This window comes from Wyeomyia smithii, chromosome 3 (assembly GCF_029784165.1).
Source record: "Wyeomyia smithii strain HCP4-BCI-WySm-NY-G18 chromosome 3, ASM2978416v1, whole genome shotgun sequence".
In the NCBI taxonomy this organism is placed as follows: domain Eukaryota; kingdom Metazoa; phylum Arthropoda; class Insecta; order Diptera; family Culicidae; genus Wyeomyia; species Wyeomyia smithii.
In genome coordinates this window covers 89,946,389-89,967,130 of record NC_073696.1, presented here as the reverse complement: position 1 = coordinate 89,967,130, position 20,742 = coordinate 89,946,389, and the positions used below count along the sequence as shown (strand labels likewise).

Genomic DNA, 20,742 nt, shown 5'->3' with positions numbered 1-20,742 from the left:
GCGTCGCTAGTGCTGCTGATTTTCTTGAAGAGTTTCATGTCGTCTGCGAAAAGTAATATATTTATTTTCTAAGTATGAGGGAGAAGTCATTTACATTAAAAAATGAAAAGAAGTGGACCCAGATGCGATCCCTGGGGCACCCCAGCGATGACTGAAATGGATTTCGAGAATGTGTTTTGAAAACGTATTATTTGTTTGCGGTTTGTTTGGTAAGACTGGAGCGAACTCGGAAGTTGAGACGCTAATCCATTTTTTTGCAGTTTGAAGAATAATAACGGTATGTCGATTGGGTCAAACACTTTACTAAAGTCAGTGTAAAGAATTTTGTTGCGACCTTTGACCATGCTGTTTACTAGTGATATGGTTTTTTACTTGCTAAAAAATTTTGTGATACAAGTGATTCAAAAAGTTTTGGAATGCAAAAGATAAAAGCAACATCACGATAATTACGGACGCCAGATTTCGCAGCTGATTTTAAAAAAGGCACCCAATAAGAACATTTCAAGCTTCGGGATATATCCCATTTTTCAGAGATAAATTGAAAAGGCGTTCTGATGGAACAGTGAGTTCTTCAGAAAGATTATTCAGAAGCATGGGAGTTCCGTAAAACATAGCATAACCTACCGATTAGGTAGACTTATCACCTGGCTTCTTTGGGTTGTTGATATTTTTTTTTTTAGCTGCTGGAGCAGTTGTTCACTGGCGAAAAAACGGCGCTCAGCGTCCCTTGGCTTCAAATCGTAAGGAAACTAAATACCTTATTCAGAGCAGTGTTGTTAAGCTTGCTCGCAAAAAGCATGCAATACTCCAAGTTGCTTGGCAGCAATTCTGCGATTGACAAATCGCATGCATGAGTCGGTGAAGGAAGCATTGGAATCATTCTCGTTCCCGGGCAACTTTGTTCAAGCACTCCTAATCAAGTACTTTTATTCGATTACTCCTACTCGCAGGTCTCTACTCGCGTACTTGTGGTGAGTAGAAAGCCAAAGAGAATTTGCGAGCGGTTGTATGCTGGCTTCTGCTCTGGCAAGTGCGTGAATAACAAAGAGCTTCTCGAAAGTGTGTGAGCGGAAGACTAAAGAAGCGTAGCACACATCTTATTCTCAAGCTGAAAGAAGTGAAATAGTTTTGTTTCTTGCTCGCTTAGCAATGCTAATTCAGAGGCGTCACGTGGCTGATTTTGTCACATGTGCACTAAACATTTATTTAAGTTCTTTTTGCCTTTCTCCTAGAAAGGTATAGCAATCACTTGCAAAACCGAACGTATAAAAGTGCTCCAAAGGGCCGAAAGGCATATATCACCCGACTCAGCTCGACGAGCTGAGCATTTTCTGTATGTGTGTGTATGTGTGTGTGTGTGTGTGTGTGTGTGTGTGTGTATGTGCAGATTTTTATTCTAACTCACTTTTCTCAGAGATGGCTGGACCGATTTTCATTAAATTAATTGCAAATGAAAGGTCTTGTTGCCCCATAAGACCCCATTGAATTTTATTGTAATCGGATTTTTAGTTTAGAGGTTATGTTTAAAAATGTGAAAATAATGAAACATCAATATCTCAGAAACTACACAACCGATTTGAACAAAATTGGTCTTAAAAGAACGGACTACCTAGAAAACACTTAAGTTTTGAATTTCATAAAGATTGAGCTTGTGGTTCAAGAGTTATGAAAAGAAACGTGTTCTGAAGACTGTTTAATCTCACTCATGTGTCTCAGAGATGGCTGTACCGATTTTCATAAAATTAGTGTCAAATGGAAGGTCCAATTGCCCCATAAGACCCTATTGATTTGTTTTGCAATCGGACTATTACTTTGCCTGTTATGTTTAAAAATGTGAAATCCAGCTATGCAAAGGAACATATTCCGAAGACTACTTGGACTCACTCACTTTTCTCAGAGATGGCTGACCCGATCTCCACAAAATTAGTGTCAAATGAATGGTCTAGCTGCCTCAGAAGACCCTATTGAATTTTACTGTAATCGAACTGTAACTTCATTTGTAATGTGCCGACTTGTGAAAATCACGAAACTCCATTATCTCAAAAACTACACAACCGAATTGATTAATATTATTATCAGATGAGCGGGCTAGTTAAGGGTTAACTGATGAATTATCTCGTCTCGTCCTCAAGCAGAAAGGAGGAGAATGGTTTTGCTTCTCGCTCGCTTTGCAATGCTGCTTGAACTGTTTAGGTGTAGAAGTTTGAAGCTGCCAAATACATTGGAGAAACACTAGAGCATTAATTGCGTTATGCCCAACACGCAATCATTGTACTGGTTCCGAATTACATCAACAATTGCTTTAAAAACGCACAATTTTGTACTGGTTTCGCACCATCCAACTTTAGCGTGTAGAATTTAAATTGCTATCTGTGGTCGATTTTAGCTCCTGTGTATTATTCTAGATCCGGATATTATTATATTGGGTGGAAATCGGCCATAGTCGGCTGTTTTCCAGAAACCGGAAGTTGCCATCTTACAATCCAAAATGTTGTCTGAGGTCGATTATGTAACATAATTGTTACCACTAAAAACATTCACCTGCCAATATGGTTCCATTTAGTTGATTAGTTCGCGAGATGTGCAGAAATTTGTGAAGAAACATATACTTCCAGAAGAGGTAGGGGCGTCAAATCATTATGGACATATTTGTTACCTCCAAAAACATTCACATACCAAATTTGGTTGTATTTTCTTGATTGGTTCTTGAGCTGTGCGAAATTTGTGTTTCATTTTCATGGGATCCCTCCCTTATAGAAGAGGGAGTCGGGTTTCAAACCATTATGTACATATTTGTTACCACTAAAAACATTTACCTGTCAAATTTTGTTCCATTTGGTTGATTAGTTCTCGAGATGTGCACAAATTTGTGTTTCATCCAACTATTATGGACATATTAGTTTCCCCTTAAAACATCCACATGCCAAATTCGGTTTCATTTGCTTGGTTTGTTCTTGAGTTGTGCAGAAATTTATGTTTCATTTGTATGGGACCCCTCCCTTCCAGAAGAGGGAGGGGTCTCAAACTATCATAGAAACCTTTATCGGGACCAAAACCCCTACATACAAATTTTCACGTCGATCGGTTCGGTAGCTTTCGGGCCTATATGGATCAGACAGCCAGACTTGACTGCATTTTTATATGTAAAGATTACAACATCAATATTTTAGAACCTAAAGAGTGAATATACATTTATTGGATTGAAGTGTTCATGTAAATCTATTTTTACAAATAAAAAATTGAATGAGAAAGGCTGGGTCTGACCGCTAGGTGGATTAATTTAGGTTTTTCTTAAATGAAAGAAGAAAATCAAACTAAAATGTTAGATGCTTTGAGTATGTTTTTATAGGTTATCATGTTTCGATGATTGCATATGCCCGGATATTATGGAATAGGGTACCTGTGCAGTGCACATGTTGCACAGGTGGACCGACGCCTTATTCTTGAATCACTCTCAAAGCATGCAATCGCTGAAAACGGCGGCCGGTAACTCCCAATATCGAAGCTGTTACTGCGTTTAGCATGGATCCTCATTGAGTAATTTCTCAAATTTGGCGTCTATCTTTCTTTTCATCTCTCTTTTTTATTTGAGTTTTTTAATTTTTTTAATCTTATGAAAAAAGGTAACACTTCTTGTAAATGACGATTATTTGGCTCATTTTCTTTCCACTAAAAATATATGACGATGTTGCTAAATCAAAAAAATCTACGGATTGACCTAAAACAATATTTGTCATCTCTGACAGAAGTTATGCCGTGCAACAGTATCGTTTTCAGACTATATTGATGAAACTGCAACTAAGCAAAAAGGAAACTTCAAACTGACGCTCGTCAGATTATAACACTAAAGCAACAAAAAAAGCAACATATGCTGCACTACTCGCGAACCATTTAATCCACTCGCGATAGTGATGGTGTAGTAACAGTGTGAAGTCCTCCGAACACTCGTTTTATAATCTCCTGTGCAACTGCCACTGCACGCTACGTCGATATTGCCCAACAGTAACCAGCACAGTCCTTCTGCCCCCAATCCTTCGAAACGTCGTCGACTGCCCAAGCTTGAAAATTATGACAACCAAAGTCAATTATGCCCCGTACCGGTGTTTACATTTTCGTTGCGATAAACCCACACCAGTGGAAGCTTAGCCCGAGTGCTGACCCTGGCGAATGGGCGAAGAAAGGGTTAATTGCCTTTGCAGTTACTGTGGCTGGTGGATGCGAAGCGTGCAATGCTTCGCCGTACGATTGAAATGACAGTGACATTGAGCCCCACGCTGGAGGTGGAGGTACTTCAAACATGGGCAAGGGTTGCGCTTTCCAATCACTCGCGTTACACTTTTGACAGAGTACCGACATTGAATAATCAAAAATGGTGAAGCTGTATCAACAGTGTGCATATCGGCACAGAGTCAGCTGTTTCTTCCCCGTTGGTTGTTTGGTTTTAATTTGAGCTTTTTTGGAGCACTCTACACTTTTTCTACCGAGAAGTATAGTTTGCTTGTTACCGTCAACTTTTAATGTGGTAAGAGAATATAATGAGCTAATTAATGTTGATTGGAGGTTCAACGCTCATTGTGCACTTGTCGTTCGCTCATGCATTTGTTTATTTTTTTTTTACTTTTTACCTTGAAGTTGCATACCATGCAGTTTCATGCACAATAAAAAGTACTCCAATATGGATTGTCTGCTCTAGATTAGAATAATAACATTCATAAAAACCATTAACCATTGCGCGCTGGTTCTACGATCGATCGCATCATCCTCGAGAGACACACGCTAATCACTTCTGTCAGCGGTGGCCGAAATCACCTGAGCTCATGTAGCGCATTGCGCATGTATTCAATTAGATCACCTGGCGAGCCTGGATGAATGACTGAGTTGGGTGGATGTGTGTTAGACAAATTTCGCCCCAGGTGTGTGTACCGAAAAACCGGAGTGAGAATGAATTATTTTGATTTGGAATTTTTCCGATGTGAACATAGGAGACCTAAAAATCGCAGTGATTTTGATCTCATGTGATTGATTTTTATGTTCTGCAAGAAAAAGTACATATCACGTCTTGCTTTCGAATTGAGGTAGTGTCATTGACTCATAAATTTTGAGCGTTGCAAAACTTTAGAAACAAACTTTTGTTTTCTAAACGCTAGTAATAATCCCACTTCTTTACAAACTGCTTAGCGTTCGCAGTTAGTTGCACACCAAAATCCTTCTCAGCACTGCTAATTCTTTCATACAGTAAATACACTAAACACACTTTCCCGGTGACAGTGTTCGCAACTGTTACTGTGGCAAATGGAAGGAAAGAAAGGAAAATCTTCTTACCATTGAATTCGCCAGAATCGCCAGAAGGCCAAACAAAGGTGTCACTTTATCTCAAGCAGCGAGTTTGTGCTTCTGTGCTCCTGAGAGCACTTGCACTGAACTGGTGCTAAATATAACAGCAACGGATAAGAGGAGACCTATCACGGCGCGTCGTTCAGCAGGTCCTTCCCGAACAAACGACTTACTGATGACATCTGCCTGGATGCTTCTTGCTGTTTGACTATTTGACGCCCGAACTTCGCTGTACAGAGAGCATTCAGCTTTGCTTTTCACCGGCTTTTTCCGGCTAAAACATATCTTTTCCACTTTGATATTTAAATCATTTTCCATCAGCATACAAATAAAATGACAGATATTCCACCTTAAAGTGCTACTTTTTTCTCCTTTTCTGCACCTTCAATGGTGGGCTATTTTTAGTCCACGATTGAACAAAGGGAGCGACTGCAGAATAAGTTGTGGCTGTCGCAGATTGTCAGATTACGTTCGTCAAAACTTTATGATAAATTCAGCATTACACCCTGTGTTTTCCTTTTCTACTTATCGAGCACTAACTGCTCAAACAATAGGAGAAAAAACTAAGCAAAACATCCTTAACAGAAAAATAGGGTCATTTTTTTTTTTGTTCATCTATAATTTATAAATAGGGTCATTGTACGATTAAGTTTATCGTCGCAATGCTTTGTCTATTTTTTGCTTTCCGTTAGCAGCAAATGGATTTTGCGTTTGTGTACGTGCACCGGTACGACGTCCAGAAATAACTTTCACTGTAAGGTCAGTGAGCATTAACGTCTAGTCAAGCCATGCGGATAAAATTGCAAGAAGGTCAGGATTTTCGTTGGACGCAGGCCAACATTAACAGCAGTAGCTGCAGCAGCAGCTGATACGAACAAAGTTGTTCGTTTTGTGCAGGCTCGTAGCACAAAACGGCGTGTTTTGTCAAAGTCCGATCAATAAAAACCAAGTCAGTTAAAACGTACTGCAGAAATTACGCACTGACATCAAAAAGGCCAGTATTTGTTGAGTTAAAATGACGCTGCTTCTAATCTTCTACTTGTATTGAAATTAACCAAATTGTTCTTGAATTCGTTTCGTAATAATTCGTCAATCAATCAGTCGATTCATTTCGAAACTCGACCATTCTAATCGCATTAAAATTTGCATTAAAATTGATTTAACTGAGCATCAATCAGTTGCTCGTTGTTTTCAATTCCCCTGGGGATCGCAAATTGTACTAATCAGTCGGGACAATCTTGTCGAAGTAACTCCCCTGAGTAATCATTGCCATAAGCCACACCAACTATCTTATTTTCCCCAAACTTATGCGTTTAAGCAAAGGAAAAAAGGGCAAGTTTTGGTTTGAACAAACAAATCCTATACATCGAGCGTCTTTTTGCGGTAGGAATATTGCATAACTTTTTCCCTGGCAGCTTGCCATGTGCCCCCAGCTGGTTCCGAAAAAGGGTCAATCGTAGTCTGCATAAAGTCATCACGACCGAATTCCGGCAGACAGCAGGGATCCCTACGTGGTACATGATGATGGGCTACATAAACTTTGATTTGCCATCTTATTCGTTCTTTCAGTTTTACTGCCGGACATAATATTTAGCTTCGCTTAATATTTGGTCCCTTTGTTTGCTTCCCCATTTTGCGGAACAGTAAGCTTGAATTGGTTTCAAAGGATGTTCGCCATAAACATAAATTATGCTAACCTTGTCGAGCGTCACGTTTCTTTTTTGCTTCCCTCGGGGGGATATATTTTACAGCAGTACTTCTTCGTAGAAACCTTCTAGGAAAACTAAATGTTTGGTTGAATACGCTGTAACGAAATTCGCATAAATGTTCAATTCGGTGGAAATTTCGCCAGCAATTTTAATCCCTCGTGATTAGTTGTCTATAGTAGCAATGGATAGAGCGAATCTGCGACTTACTGTTCAAAGTTGAAATTAATCGAGTTTTTTTCATTTTCAGTGTACAAAATTTATGCATTGATATTCGAAAACAAAAACACGGAAACAGTGAGCAAAGAACAAAGGCAGATAGTAGACAACAGAGAATCTAAAGTAGAAAAAAAAGGAAACCAGAAAACAGGAAACAGTGTCTAGAAAAAATGACAAACCGAAAAACAGAGAAAGTGAAAACTGAAAACCGAAATAGAGAATAGAAAATTGGAATTGTAGAACAGAAAAGATAAGAACTTAAAAAAGAGAACAGAAAACAGAAAAAGAAAATGATAATATAGGAAACAGAAAACCGAAAACCGAAAACAGAAAACAGTTTTCTTTTTTTCCACTTTGATGTTATAATCATTTTTCATGAGCATGCAAATGACATGACAGAAAAGTAACCGATTCCTCCTTAAAGAGTTTTTTTTTCTCCTTTTCAGCCCCTTCCAATGGTGGGCTATTTCGTAAATAGAAAAAACTGAAAAATACAAAATAAGAAAAAAAGACAAAAACTGAACGAACAGAGACAAACAGCTAAAAAGAGAAACAGAGAAAACACAAGAAACACAAAATAAACAGAAAAAAATCAATAAAACAAAAAAAAATTTTCTATGTTTATTCTAGTTCTATACACAGAAAAAAAAAACAGAAAAATAAACAAAAAAAAATTAGGAAACTAAAAAAACAGAAATAAAATAACACAACAAAATCGAAGAAAGAAAAAAAAAACAGTAAACGGTAAAAACAGAAATTAACAGCAAAGAACAGATAAAAAATAAAAACGAAAAGAAAACAGTGAAAACGGGAACTGAATAAAACAGAAACAAAAAAACAGAAAAAAAATGAAATAAACAGGAAAAAAAGCTAAAACAGGAAACAAACAGAGAAACGGCAAAAGCAGAAAAAACCGAACAAACAGAAAAATACAGAAAAAAACAGAAAAATCGAAATATAAGAAACAGAAAAAAACAAAAAACCGAAAAAGTTGAATAACAGAGAAAACAAATATAAATAGAAAAAAGAGTTAAAACAGATAAACAATAAAAACATAAAAAACAGGAAAAACAGGAAAAAATAATAGTAAACATAAAAAAAATTAAAAAAAAAAAAACAGAAAACCAGTAAACATGGAAAGGCAGAATAAACCGGAACAAAAAAAAAATAAGAAAAAATAACCGGAGAAAAACGAAACAAAATTCAGGAAAAACGCAAAGAAATTCAGTAAACATATAAAAAAGAAAACAAAACAAAAAAAAAAGAAAAAAAACAAACAGAAAGAAGAGAGAAAACTGCAAAAAACTGCAAAAAACTGAAGAGCAAAAAAATACTGAAAAAACAAAAAAATCAGAAATAATTAGAGAAAACAGGGTGAAGAGAATAGTAAACAGGAAACAGAAAACTGAAAACTTTTACATTACAAAATAGTAAACAGAAAACCAGACACAAAAACACAGAACAAAATTAAAAATAAAAAAAATTAAAAAAAAAAAAAAAAACAAACTAAAAACAAAAAAAAAAAAAACAAAACAAAAAATCCCCCTCCTCCTCAAAAAAAAAAAAAAAAAAACAAACAAATTATATAGTAGTAAAAAAGGAAAAAGAATAAGCAAAAATGGAACATAAATAATTAGAGAAAATAGGGAGAAACAAAATATGTATAACAGAATATATATTTTTGAAAAATACACTGAATAAACAGAAAAAAGCAATAAAAAAAAACCAAATGAACAAAAATATAACTTTATTCAACAGAAAAAAAAACTGGAAAAAGAAAACTTGAAGAAACAGAAAAAAATGAAAAACTTAGAAACAGACATAATCGATGAAACAGAATAAACGAAAAAAAAAACAAAATAGAGAAAAAATAAAATAAAAAAAGAAATAATGGAGAAAAACTAAAAAAATAAACATAAAAGAAGAAGCGGGAAACCGAAAAAAGGAAACAAAAAACAAAAAGCAAAGTGTACAGAACAGAAAGCAGAGTGCAGAATTTAGAATGCAGAAAGTAAAAAAAACACAGAAATAAAACATAAAAAAACAAAAAAAAACAACAAAAAACAGAATACATAGAATTGAAAACAAAAAACGAAACAAAACATGGAACAAAAACGGACAACTGGAAACAAAAAACAGAAAATAGAAATAAAAAAAACAAAAACAAAAATATTCAGAAAAAGTGAAAAAGTAACAAAAATAGAAAATAAACCAACAGAAAAAAAACGACAAAAAACCATAAATCACAAAAAAAAAAACAAAAAAAAAACAATCTAAACAAAAAAACACAGAAATAAAACAGAAATAATACCAGAGCATGAACAAATTTAAACAAGAAAAAAAACTAACAAGATATATGAAAAAACGAAAAAAACAGGCTGAAACAAAAATACTGAAAAATAGAAAAAAACACAAAAAAAACAAAACAAACAAAACAAGAAGGAAACAAAGCAAAGATAGAAACAAAATAAATAAAAAAAAAGAATAAACAGAAAAAACTATAAAACAGAATGAACAAACAAACCACCGAATTAAACAGGGAAAAAACTAAAGGAAAAAAAACAACACAAAATTTCGAAACACAGTCATACCTCCATATAAGGCAACCACGATAGAACGTCACTTTTACCTCGATATATCGTAACTTTTTAAAATGTATTGAAATTGAAAATAAATGATACAGCAACTGTTTTTGGGCTACAAATTGCTTCAAAAAAAATTTTGTAGTAAGTTTTGAGACCAATGAAACCAATGCGAAAATTTCCAAAATGGGCATGAGAAAGGTTTAAAAGTACTGATAGGTGATGTGAAATAGGTTTTCACGCATCCTTCAGTAACAATTCACAGTCTTGCGTCAATTAAAAAAATTTTTTTTTCGCTTGTTGCATTTTTTTTCTAAAAAGGCATAAGAAAGATTTAAAAATACTGAAAGGTGATGGGAAACAGGTTTTCGCGCATCTGTGAGTAACCACCAACAGCCTTGTATCGATAAAAAAAATTTTTTGCCTGTTGAAAATTGTCCTAAATGGGCATAAGAATGGTTTAAAAATACTGATAGGTGATGGAAAATAGGTTTTCATGCATCTTCGAGTGACCTCTTGTAACAATTGGAAAACCTTTTTTTGCTTCTGAAAATATTTCTAAATGGGCATAAGAAAGGTTTAAAAACACTGATAGGTTATGGAAAATAGGTTTTCGCGCATCTTTGAGTAACCAATAATATTCTTGCATAAGTTAAAATTTTTTTTTTGCTTCGATATAACGTTACTCGATAATAAAAATAAGAAAAAATTGAAAAAAGGTTGCCTTATATCGAGGTATGACTATACAAAAACAGAAAAACAGAATAAACAGAAAAAACCAACAAAATCCAAACCAGAGAAAAGTTGGAAAAAGAGAAAAAAACAAAACAAAAAACTGGAAAAAAAAACAGAATATAGAGAATATAAAACAAGAGAAAACGAAACAAACAACAGAAAAAAGGAAACAAACAACAGAAAACTGAAAATAAAAAAAAAAACAGATAAAAAAAGCATAATAATAGAAAACAAACTAACAGAAGATAAAAATAAAAAAAAGCAGCAAACACAGAACAAATAAAAACGAGAAACAAGCAAAGAGGAAAGTTAAAAAACAGAAAAAAATAAAAAAAAAACACAGAAGAAAACAGAATAACAAAATAAAAATAATCGAAAAAACAGAAGAAACAAAAACAAACAGAAATAAGGCATGAAAACAGATAAAATAAAATAAACCATCAGAAAACAAAGCAAAGAGACAGAAAACACAGTAGGAGATGCAACCTGAACAAATTGGAAACGAATATAAGAAAACAGAAAAACAAACAAAAAATAGGAAAAATAATAACAAAACTGGAAAACTCGAAAAAAAGCACTGAAATAACAGGAGGAACGGAAAAAGACAATAAAAAACATAAAAAATGTAGAAAACAACACCAATACAGAAAAAAGGAAAAATTAAAAACTGAAGACGGAAGACAGAAAACAGAAAACAAAAGACATAAAAACAACAAGACAAAACAAGCAGAGTTCACAGAACAGGAAACAGAGTGCAGAGTGCAAGAATCATATGTACAATGCAGTATGCAAGTAGGGGATTTGTACAAAATAAAACGAAAATAAACAAATCAGCGAAACATTGGTAAAAGAATAATTCAAATAAAAGAAAAGTAAAAGAAGAGGTTGTGCATGCTACGAGAACCTGTCCTGACTCAATGTAAGTCTTCTAGTACGCAAGGTTATACACTCGATTCGGGTTAATCAATTTGATGGTTTGAAGCGGTTAATTTCAGTAATTCGGTAATTCAGTAAAACTCTCTTGCAACTATTTATTTTTGCTAGAAGCGTTATTCAATTAGTTGAATTCATTCGAAAATAATGTTAAGGGTTGCTTAAGCCTAAGTTTACCGTCGAAAATACAAACGAAGGGTTGTGTACAAAGCCACGACCGAGCTAGAAAAGGCGGTTCGTTACATTACTTGCATTGTTGCATTCGAGAATGAACGCAAGTGATAAGCTTGAAACTAATTTTTTTTTTCAATATTTTTTTGAATAGTACACGCTAAGGTTACGATAAATTATCTTGAATGAATATGTTTATGAAAATATCCCTTATGCAAAACTATAGATTTAAAATTTTTTGTCGACTTACGGCCACTGGATTTCATCCCAGTTTCGAAAATAATTATATTAGATATTATTCGGCCATTCCAAGCAGTTTTCCAGGAGCCAGGGGTTATCGATTTCAAAATGGTGTCTCTGGGTCCCGATTCCGGGAGTACCCGTTTTGGATGGTATTTGGCCATATTAATCTGTTTTCCAGAAATCGTAATCCGCCATCTAGAACTTCAAAATCGCGGCTGAAATTGATTCTCGGTTTCTGGGCATCATCTCCAATCAAGAAATCCCGATATTAGTTGGTATATGGTTATTTTAGGCTTTTTTTAAACCGGAAGTCATTATTTTGGAATTCAAAATTGCGTCTGGAGTTGATTTCCTCTGGATGTCATCGTAGCTAATTTTCCAAATGATTTCTGCAAGAATGAAGGAAATCCGTTGAAAATTGATTGAGTTATAAACCTTTAAAATTGTACAGTTTTCGTGACGCTCTCTATGGTTTCGGCATTTTAATCTGCATTTTTATCTATGTAAAATCAAACTAGACAGAAAAAAGAAATACTTACTCAAAATACATCATTATAGTAAAACAAACAAGAATGAAAAACGGAATGAAAAAGAACTTTTTTAATGTGTAAAATAAGCTTATGTCGATTTGACGATGAGACGCCAGTTTTTCTTGATATACAATCAATAGAACTTTAATCATTTATTATCATTTTGGCTAAAATTTACAGTGAGTATCGTGTGTGATAACGGCTGTTTGCCAAAGAAGGTTCATACACGAATTGAAGTGGGACTGCTTTCTAGTTTTTTTTCTATCGTTGTTGTTGTTTTCCACTCATGAATTGCTCAGGAATCATTCGTGCATAATTATTTTTCTACTGTATCTCACATCACCACAAATGAATCAAACCATTCCACAAACTCATTTCACTTGTCTGTTTAAACTCATTTCAACCGTCAACACACTTCACCAATAAATATCACCAGTATGCTGAAAAACAAATCAAATTTTCAGCACTTGTTGCTGCTAACCCGAGTTAGTTAGTTCGCAATTGTGCATGGCATATTGAGCATGAGCACTTCAGAACATAGCGTGCAATTCGGTCCCTGGTACTGCAGAACTTCATTTGCATATTCAAGTCACTGTTGCATACTCTCGCTATCACTGTCTACGGTGCATCCTCACACACAATCAAACAAGTTCACGCTCGGATGCAGTGACTATATCCCATCTAGTTTTTCACGAGCTTTCCATCAATGTTTGTGCCGTTGTCGTATTTGAACGCTCCCTCGTTTCGACTGAAACACATCATTTCGAAAATGTTCTTCTGTGTATTTTTAGATTCCCAAAAGCATCAGCAGCAGCACCAGCAAAGCAACGCACAGCCTCACCATCATCATCCCCGCCAGCACAAGCTCTGGAGGACGCATGACGCGGTCACGCTGCTCGGTGCCAATTGGAAAATTGCTCAGAAATTAGGTTTGTTTGGGCTGTTTTCGTTGGATTTATCCGCCCGCTCTTTGGGCAGGCTCATTGTGCATGATATTTCATATTGAGGGTTCGTTCTTTTCCACTGCAGTCGCTAACATATTTACACATTTTCCAAAGCGCTAATTTTGGCTAGCCCGTGGTTGCAAACGTATAAAGTAATTAAACAAATGTTGTTTCATGTTTGGAAAGGTCAAATGGCTGACAACGACGTTTTCATTACATATTTTTCTTGGCTCTAACATTATGTTAGCAGGACGAAAGTCATTTCACTTAACCCTCTCTTATTTGTATAACACACCAGCAAAGTAATATAAAAGAAAACCTCTAGGCTTCAAATGTCCCGCAGAGATTTAACCTTCCTTTATCAACTGCAGACTTGACAGGCATACCTTCGTTAGCTTGGAAAAGTGTGTATAGGACATTTGCTGGGATTCTACTGACTCTCACAATGCCAATTACGAACGTTTGACAATTGCGTCAACATCTTACCTGTATAAGTCAAGCGTCTAGCTAAATCAGCAATGTCATTAATCTTATTTTTAGGTGTCATTGTCCTCTGTCAGCGATGGTGAAAATGGTGACGGCGGTGACGTTTATTCAAATAATTTGTCACCCTTCTCTGCCCAACAGGTCACTACAAAAATCCCCCAGTGAAGATTAATTGCGACTTCTCATGAAAACAGTTTTCCATTTTCCAGTTTACTTCCGCCGGTGGAAATTGTTTAAAAGTAATATATAATAGAAGTAATTTATGTTGGCTTGTTTTGAGCTTCAAACGTTGTTTCATAATTATACTTCTTTAAAATTTCTACCGCCTACCGTATGATGGAGAGGACATATCGGCCACTTTATTTTTTTTTCAATCAATTTTCTATTTTTGTTGAAATACCTTTTACCTTGTGATTACTTTGAGTCCCTTTTCCAAAAAAATCACTCGCTAGACAGCACAGAGTGCTTGTCTTAAAATCGAAGAAGCGCCAAAAGTTCCGAAATTAAAATTAGCATTGTAATTGAAAGTTTGTCCGCTTTTATCGTTCGAGTCTGACGGCAAAACAAAAGTGCTTTAGTTAACTTTTCATCCTCTGTAACATGGCCCATCTTCTGGCACTTCAGAACCCGATTGTTTCCAATTGTCATTGTTTCGCCTTGGTAAGGGCGGTAAGCTCTTACCGGTCCTTCCAGCGGTTAGTGGTTGCTTGCAGCCTCTGTTAGCTTCCATTCCGCTGATTGTCCACTTCGTCCATAATCACAGCTCGACCTTAGTCTAGCGCAGCAAGAAGAACCCACCAGAACAAACTTTGGCTGACGCTCCCCTGTGATCGCTTAACCGGCCATCACAAGTTTATCTGAGCATTGTGTTTTGGCAAGGCCGACAATTCGCCGCAGGCAACGTACAACATTTGGCTCGGTTTCTTCGTGACGTACTTTACCGTTCCCACTGAGTAGGTAACCTAATTGTTGTTAAAAGCGACTTCTTGGATAAGGTTCAACTTTTTTTAAATGTCGGTGCTGTAGATGATAACTTTTATATTTAGTATTGAAATTCGAGGTTATTAAAAATTCCGGTGAAAGCTGCGAGTAGAACTATAATAATAGCAAACATAAAATGTTTCCTCAAATTGATTATTTCAAACAATTATTTTCTTGAATTTCCTGAAAAAAGGCTACGAAAAGTTGAACCACGTATTTCGTTGTACTTTCGTAAATATGTTGTTCTCTTTGTTGATTGAAAAGAGAAAGTGAAGAATGATTAAATCACACTTGTTTCACCTATTTTTAATTGTAATAAGTTGAAAGAAAATATTTATTCTTATGCAGTCGTTCAGAGTTTCTGTGGAATCTCGAAGCAGTATTACATTGTCCTTTCTTCGAACCAGTACTAATAATGTCATTTTTGTAGATATGTGAGATACACTTTGGTGTGCGTCCCATCTATTTACCTTGTACTATGGACTCAGAGAAAACAAGCCGTATCTTGTTAGGGTTGTTGATATTGTCTATTCTGCTATGAGAGGATAAAAAAAGAAATATTTTTGCGTGAAGTGTGATTATTTTAATTTGTTAATTTATTACGTTATTTTACATGTTAGTAAACAAAAAATATTGTTTTTAATACTAAATGAGTTTCGAGCACTAGATAAAAAGTCCTAAATGCAACATCCCTACATGTTAACAAAAGATTTTCAAAAATAGTAAAACCGGGAAAATGATAATAACAAACGTAACTCTTTGTATGAAGCTTTGTGTTTGCTTACGACTAGAGAACACATGACCTATTTTTCAAAAGAGCCTATCTGTTATCAAAGACGCGATGATTCTGTCTCATAGCTGAAGCGAGATTTTTATGTTTTGGTCAGTCCTTGCCAAAAATGAGACCCTCTCACGGCTCCGGTATTTGAGTACGAGCAATGCTATCTTCGACTAAGTTGTAGTACTACTTGAGAACTTTAAGTTTGTCATGCAGAGTTGTTCAAAAATGTGCTTATTAGATGAGCTTCCGGCTTTCAAAAAAAGCGAGAGTGGTAATTCACATCCTTGGCCCTAAGAAATAATTTGCAAAAATATTCAATACCAAATATAGCAAATATTTGCCTCGTTTAACACCTGCCTAAAATTCAGCTTACCTGTCAACAAACTGAAAATGTTATACATTGCAGTTTCTAATGAAATGTAGCAAGAGCTGGAAACGGCGATTTAGAAGTATTCGAGAAATCAAACACCAGTGGTGTTTCAGCGAAGTTAAGCAAAGTTTTACAGAATGAAATAACACTACTTAGGCTTAACGAAAAATTGTCAGCGGATCCGAAGCGATTATTCGACGTCATGAAAACCCTGAAATCTACTCTTCTGCAAATATTTGTGACAACAATCGATCGTGAATTTCTTATGGAAACTTACATAAGTTTTTTTCCATGCGAATTGATAATTAAACTGTAAACGATTTTTTGATACCTTTATTAAATAATCATTATTTGAAATCTTATTTTTACTAAGATTTTTTTTCTATTCCCCATTCCCGGGAATTCCCGGGAAATGAGATTTTTCATTCCCGTTTCCCGGGAAGTCAATTCTCGGGAATATTGTAAACCCTAATTGGCATCTCCACTTCGCAGATATTCGAATTAAAAAGGCACATGCTCGTAGCTTGTAATGACAAGACAAACATTAGAATTAGCGAATTCGGTGTATTCTTCCTATCTCAGTAGGCAGCAAATACGAATTCAACTGGCCACTTCAATTACAACACTATGAGGCACCAAAAAGCGCCGGTTGCCGATGATTCTTGTTCTCCGGTTATTCCGAGCAGAATTCCAGCCATTCTAGTACTTTTGCAGTAGCCATTTACTACTAACAGCCACCAACATTACGGGTGAAACCTGGCGCGAGCGTCCTAGCGTCCGTATGTCACTGGTACGGTTTTGGAATGTAAATGATGGGGTGAAATGTTCGAATGGTACCTTTTATATCAAGATTTCGTCAGTTATTTGGAAAGAGGGAGGAGTTAAGAAGAATAGGGAATGGTAAGGAAAGTAAAAAAGCATCGGAAACAGACAGTGACCTCGAGTAAAACAACAACAACAACAACAACAAGTCGTTTACTAAGTCAGATCCGTTGTATCCGTTAGTGTTGGCTGTGCTTGGGAAGAGAGCTAGTGATTGGCTGCTCGGCATGATTTAGACAATCGATGTTTTTTGGTTTTTTTTTCTTCACCTATCGTTTATTTGACACGGCACAAATACTATTTAATGTTTAACGGCGCCAATTATATCTGATATCAAATTTTCTATCCTCGCTGCCGACTACGAGCTGAAATTAAGTCTATCTTAAAACTAGCATATATTTTTCAATTATTGTTTTGTAGTTGAATAGTCGTCTGATGATCGTCGAATGGCCATGAATATGCAGCATGTGTGGATTTGTTCTGCTAAGCCACGATGTTATGAGCTGGGACAGGGGCTTGTAATCCTCGGGTCCTGGAAGTATTGTGCGGGGTTCAGTTGCTGGTTATGGTTCGTTGTTGTTGTTCGCTGTTGTTCAAGCCAAGATATCACGAAAGGCCTCGGGTTCTCGGGTCCTGGCGGATTCGTGTGGGGCTCAGTTGATGATTCCAAAATCGAGGTCTATGACGTGTTCTTGTCGTTTTGTTGAATGTGGATGGAAAGGAATGGGACTAGACTGGGGCGTGGATGGATTTCAGGAAAATGTATATAAGGGACATGTAGGGTAGGTCACGACTCACCAAGACATCACGAACAGGAACAGCTGGTCCTCTACCCTCGGCCCGGAGGGAAGTTATTAATTTAGACCTGGCGTCACGGTGTACAGGGCATGACCAAACAACGTGCTCTATGTCGTGATAACCTTCACCACAGGCACAGATACCACTTTCCCACAGCCCAATACGACGGAGATGCGTATCAAATCTATAGTGATTGGACATAAGCCGCGACATCACGCAAATGAAATCTCGACCTACATCCAACCCCTTGAACCACGGGCTCGTCGATACCTTGGGGATAATGGAATGTAACCACCTTCCCAGTTCCCCTCTAGTCCAAGAATTTTGCCAACTGATGATCGTATTCTGACGTACAAGTGCGAAAAACTCATTAAAAGCAATTGGTCTTTCATAAATTTCACCGTTTGTTGCGCCCACCTTAGCCAAAAAGTCCGCTTTCTCATTACCCGGTATCGAGCAGTGAGAAGGGACCCACGCTAAGGTAATCTGATACCATTTTTCGGATAAAGCACTCAGATGTTCCCGTATTTTCCCCAGGAAATACGGAGAGTGCTTAACATCTTTCATCGATCAGAGAGCCTCAATGGAACTGAGACTGTCCGTAAAGATGAAATAATGGTCCGTGGGCATTTTTTCGATAATCCCTAGGGTGTACTGAATTGCAGCTAATTCTGCGACGTAAACAGAAGCAGGATTATCGAGCTTATGTGAGACGGTTAAATTGTTATTGAAGATACCGAAGCCAGTGGACCCTTCGAGAAGTGATCCGTCAGTGAAGAACATATTGTTGCAGTTGATATTTCGATATTTATTAGAAAAAAATTTGGGGATCTGCTGCACGCGTAAATGATCCGGGATTCCACGAGTTTCTTCTATCATGGATGTATCGAAAAACGCAGTAGAATCAGAAAAATTTGATAAGTTGACACGATTTGGAATATTCGAAGAAGGGTTAATATTTTGGGACATGTGATTGAAATACAATGTCATAAAACGGGTTTGAGAATTAAGTTCGATTAACCTTTCAAAATTTTCAATCACAGGACGGTTCAAAACCTCACATTTGATAAGAATACGAGAAGACAGGCTCCAAAAGCGGTTTTTCAATGGTAGTACTCCAGCTAAGACCTCCAAACTCATCGTATGGGTCGATTGCATGCAACCCAAGGCGATACGCAAACAACGATATTGTATTCGCTCCAGTTTGATCAAATGTGTGTTTGCTGCGGAGCGGAAGCAGAAACACCCGTACTCAATAACAGACAATATCGTTGTTTGGTAAAGCCTTATAAGGTCTCTTGGATGGGCTCCCCACCATTGTCCGGTTATTGTACGAAGAAAATTCACTCTTTGTTGACATTTTTTCATCAGATACCTCACGTGACAACCCCAGGTGCCTTTAGAGTCGAACCAGATACCAAGATATTTGTGTACCAAAACCTGAGAAATCGTTTTACCCATTAATTGTGTTTGAAGCTGAGCAGGTTCATGCTTCCTAGAAAAAACTACTATCTCAGTCTTCTCCGGAGAGAATTCGATACCTAGCTGTAAAGCCCAAGCAGACAAATTGTCCAAGGTATCTTGCAATGGTCCTTGAAAATCGGCAGCTTTGGCCCCTGTAACAGAGATTACATTGTCGTCTGCAAGTTGTCTTATCGTGCATGAATTTGCCAGACATTCGTCGATGTCATTTACATAAAAATTGTAAAGAAGGGGGCTTAAATATGAGCCCTGGGGAATACCCATGCAGCTAATTCGAAAAGTTGCCAAATCACCGTGCGTAAAATGCATGTGCTTTTCGTACAACAAATTGTGCAAAAAATTGTTCAAAATTGGAGAAAATCCTTGTCGGTGAAGTTTACCCGAAAGAATGTCAATATAAACGGAATCAAAAGCCCCCTTAATGTCCAAGAACGCAGACGCCATTTGTTCTTTGCGAGCATACGCCAGCTGAATTTCTGTTGAAAGCAACGCAAGACAATCATTCGTCCCTTTGGCACGGCGGAAGCCAAATTGAGTATCTGATAGTAGACCATTTGATTCGACCCAGTGGTCTAAACGACGGAGTATCATTTTTTCCATCAATTTCCGGATACAGGATAGCATTGCAATCGGCCTATAAGAGTTGTGGTCAGAAGCTGGTTTTCCCGGTTTTTGGATGGCGATCACCTTCACCTGCCTCCAATCCTGCGGTACAATGTTTTGCTCCAGGAACTTATTGAACAAGTTCAACAAGCGCCTCTTGGCATTGCCGGGTAGATTCTTCAACAAGTTGAATTTGATTCTATCTAACCCAGGCGCGTTATTGTTACAGGACAGGAGGGCAACCGAAAATTCTGCCATCGTAAAAGGTGATTCTATCGCGTCGTGGCCCGGAGACGCATCGCGAACAATGTTTTGCTCAGGAACAGAGTCCGGACATACTTTCCTGGCAAAATCAAATATCCACCGACTTGAAGACTCCTCTTTCCCGTTACGCGATTCCGCATTCTTCGGGCTGTGTTCCAAAGAGTGCTCATCGATGTCTCCCTCGACGTCTCGTTCACGAACCGACGCCAATATCCGCGTTTCTTTGCTTTAGCCAAACTTTTAAGCTTGGTATTAAGCTCCGAATACCGTATATAGTCGCCAGGTATACCTCCCTTCTGGAAGGCCAAAAACGCCTCGGATCTTTGCGTGTAGACATCGGAGCACTCTTGGTCCCACCACGGAGTGGGAGGCCGTTCTTTGATCGTTACGCCGGGATATTTCTTCGTTTGGGCTTGCAACGCGGCGTTGAGAATCAAGCCCGCGAGGAGGTTGTATTCTTCAAGTGGTGGATGATGTTGAATCGACTCGACCGCTTTTGAAATCATTTCCTCGTATAACTTCCAATCGACATTCCGTGTGAGGTCATACGGAATGTCAATTGGTCGCATGCGAGTTGACCCGTTTGTAATTGAAATAAGAATAGGCAAATGGTCGCTACCGTGAGGATCGAGCATTACCCTCCATGTGCAATCCAACCGTAGCGACGTCGAACATAAGGATAGATCCAAAGCCCTTGGGCGCGCTGGAGGTTTCGGGATACGTGTCATTTCACCGTTGTTCAAAATAGTCATGTCGAA

General features: G+C 37.1%; 1 protein-coding gene across 19 annotated transcripts in view; it reads left to right on the top strand.

Moving 5' to 3' along the window:
* Positions 1–20,742, top strand: part of LOC129731640 (dual 3',5'-cyclic-AMP and -GMP phosphodiesterase 11-like) — a 328,537-nt gene that overhangs the window by 226,463 nt on the left and 81,332 nt on the right. For 12 of the 19 annotated variants that reach the window (XM_055691782.1, XM_055691781.1, XM_055691795.1 and 9 more), the window contains one exon: positions 13,245–13,382. The exons of the other annotated variants lie outside the window; for them this stretch is intronic. In XM_055691782.1, the coding sequence (XP_055547757.1) occupies positions 13,245–13,382 (138 nt within the window). The remainder of the gene's footprint in view (positions 1–13,244; positions 13,383–20,742) is intronic. 19 annotated transcript variants of the gene reach the window in all.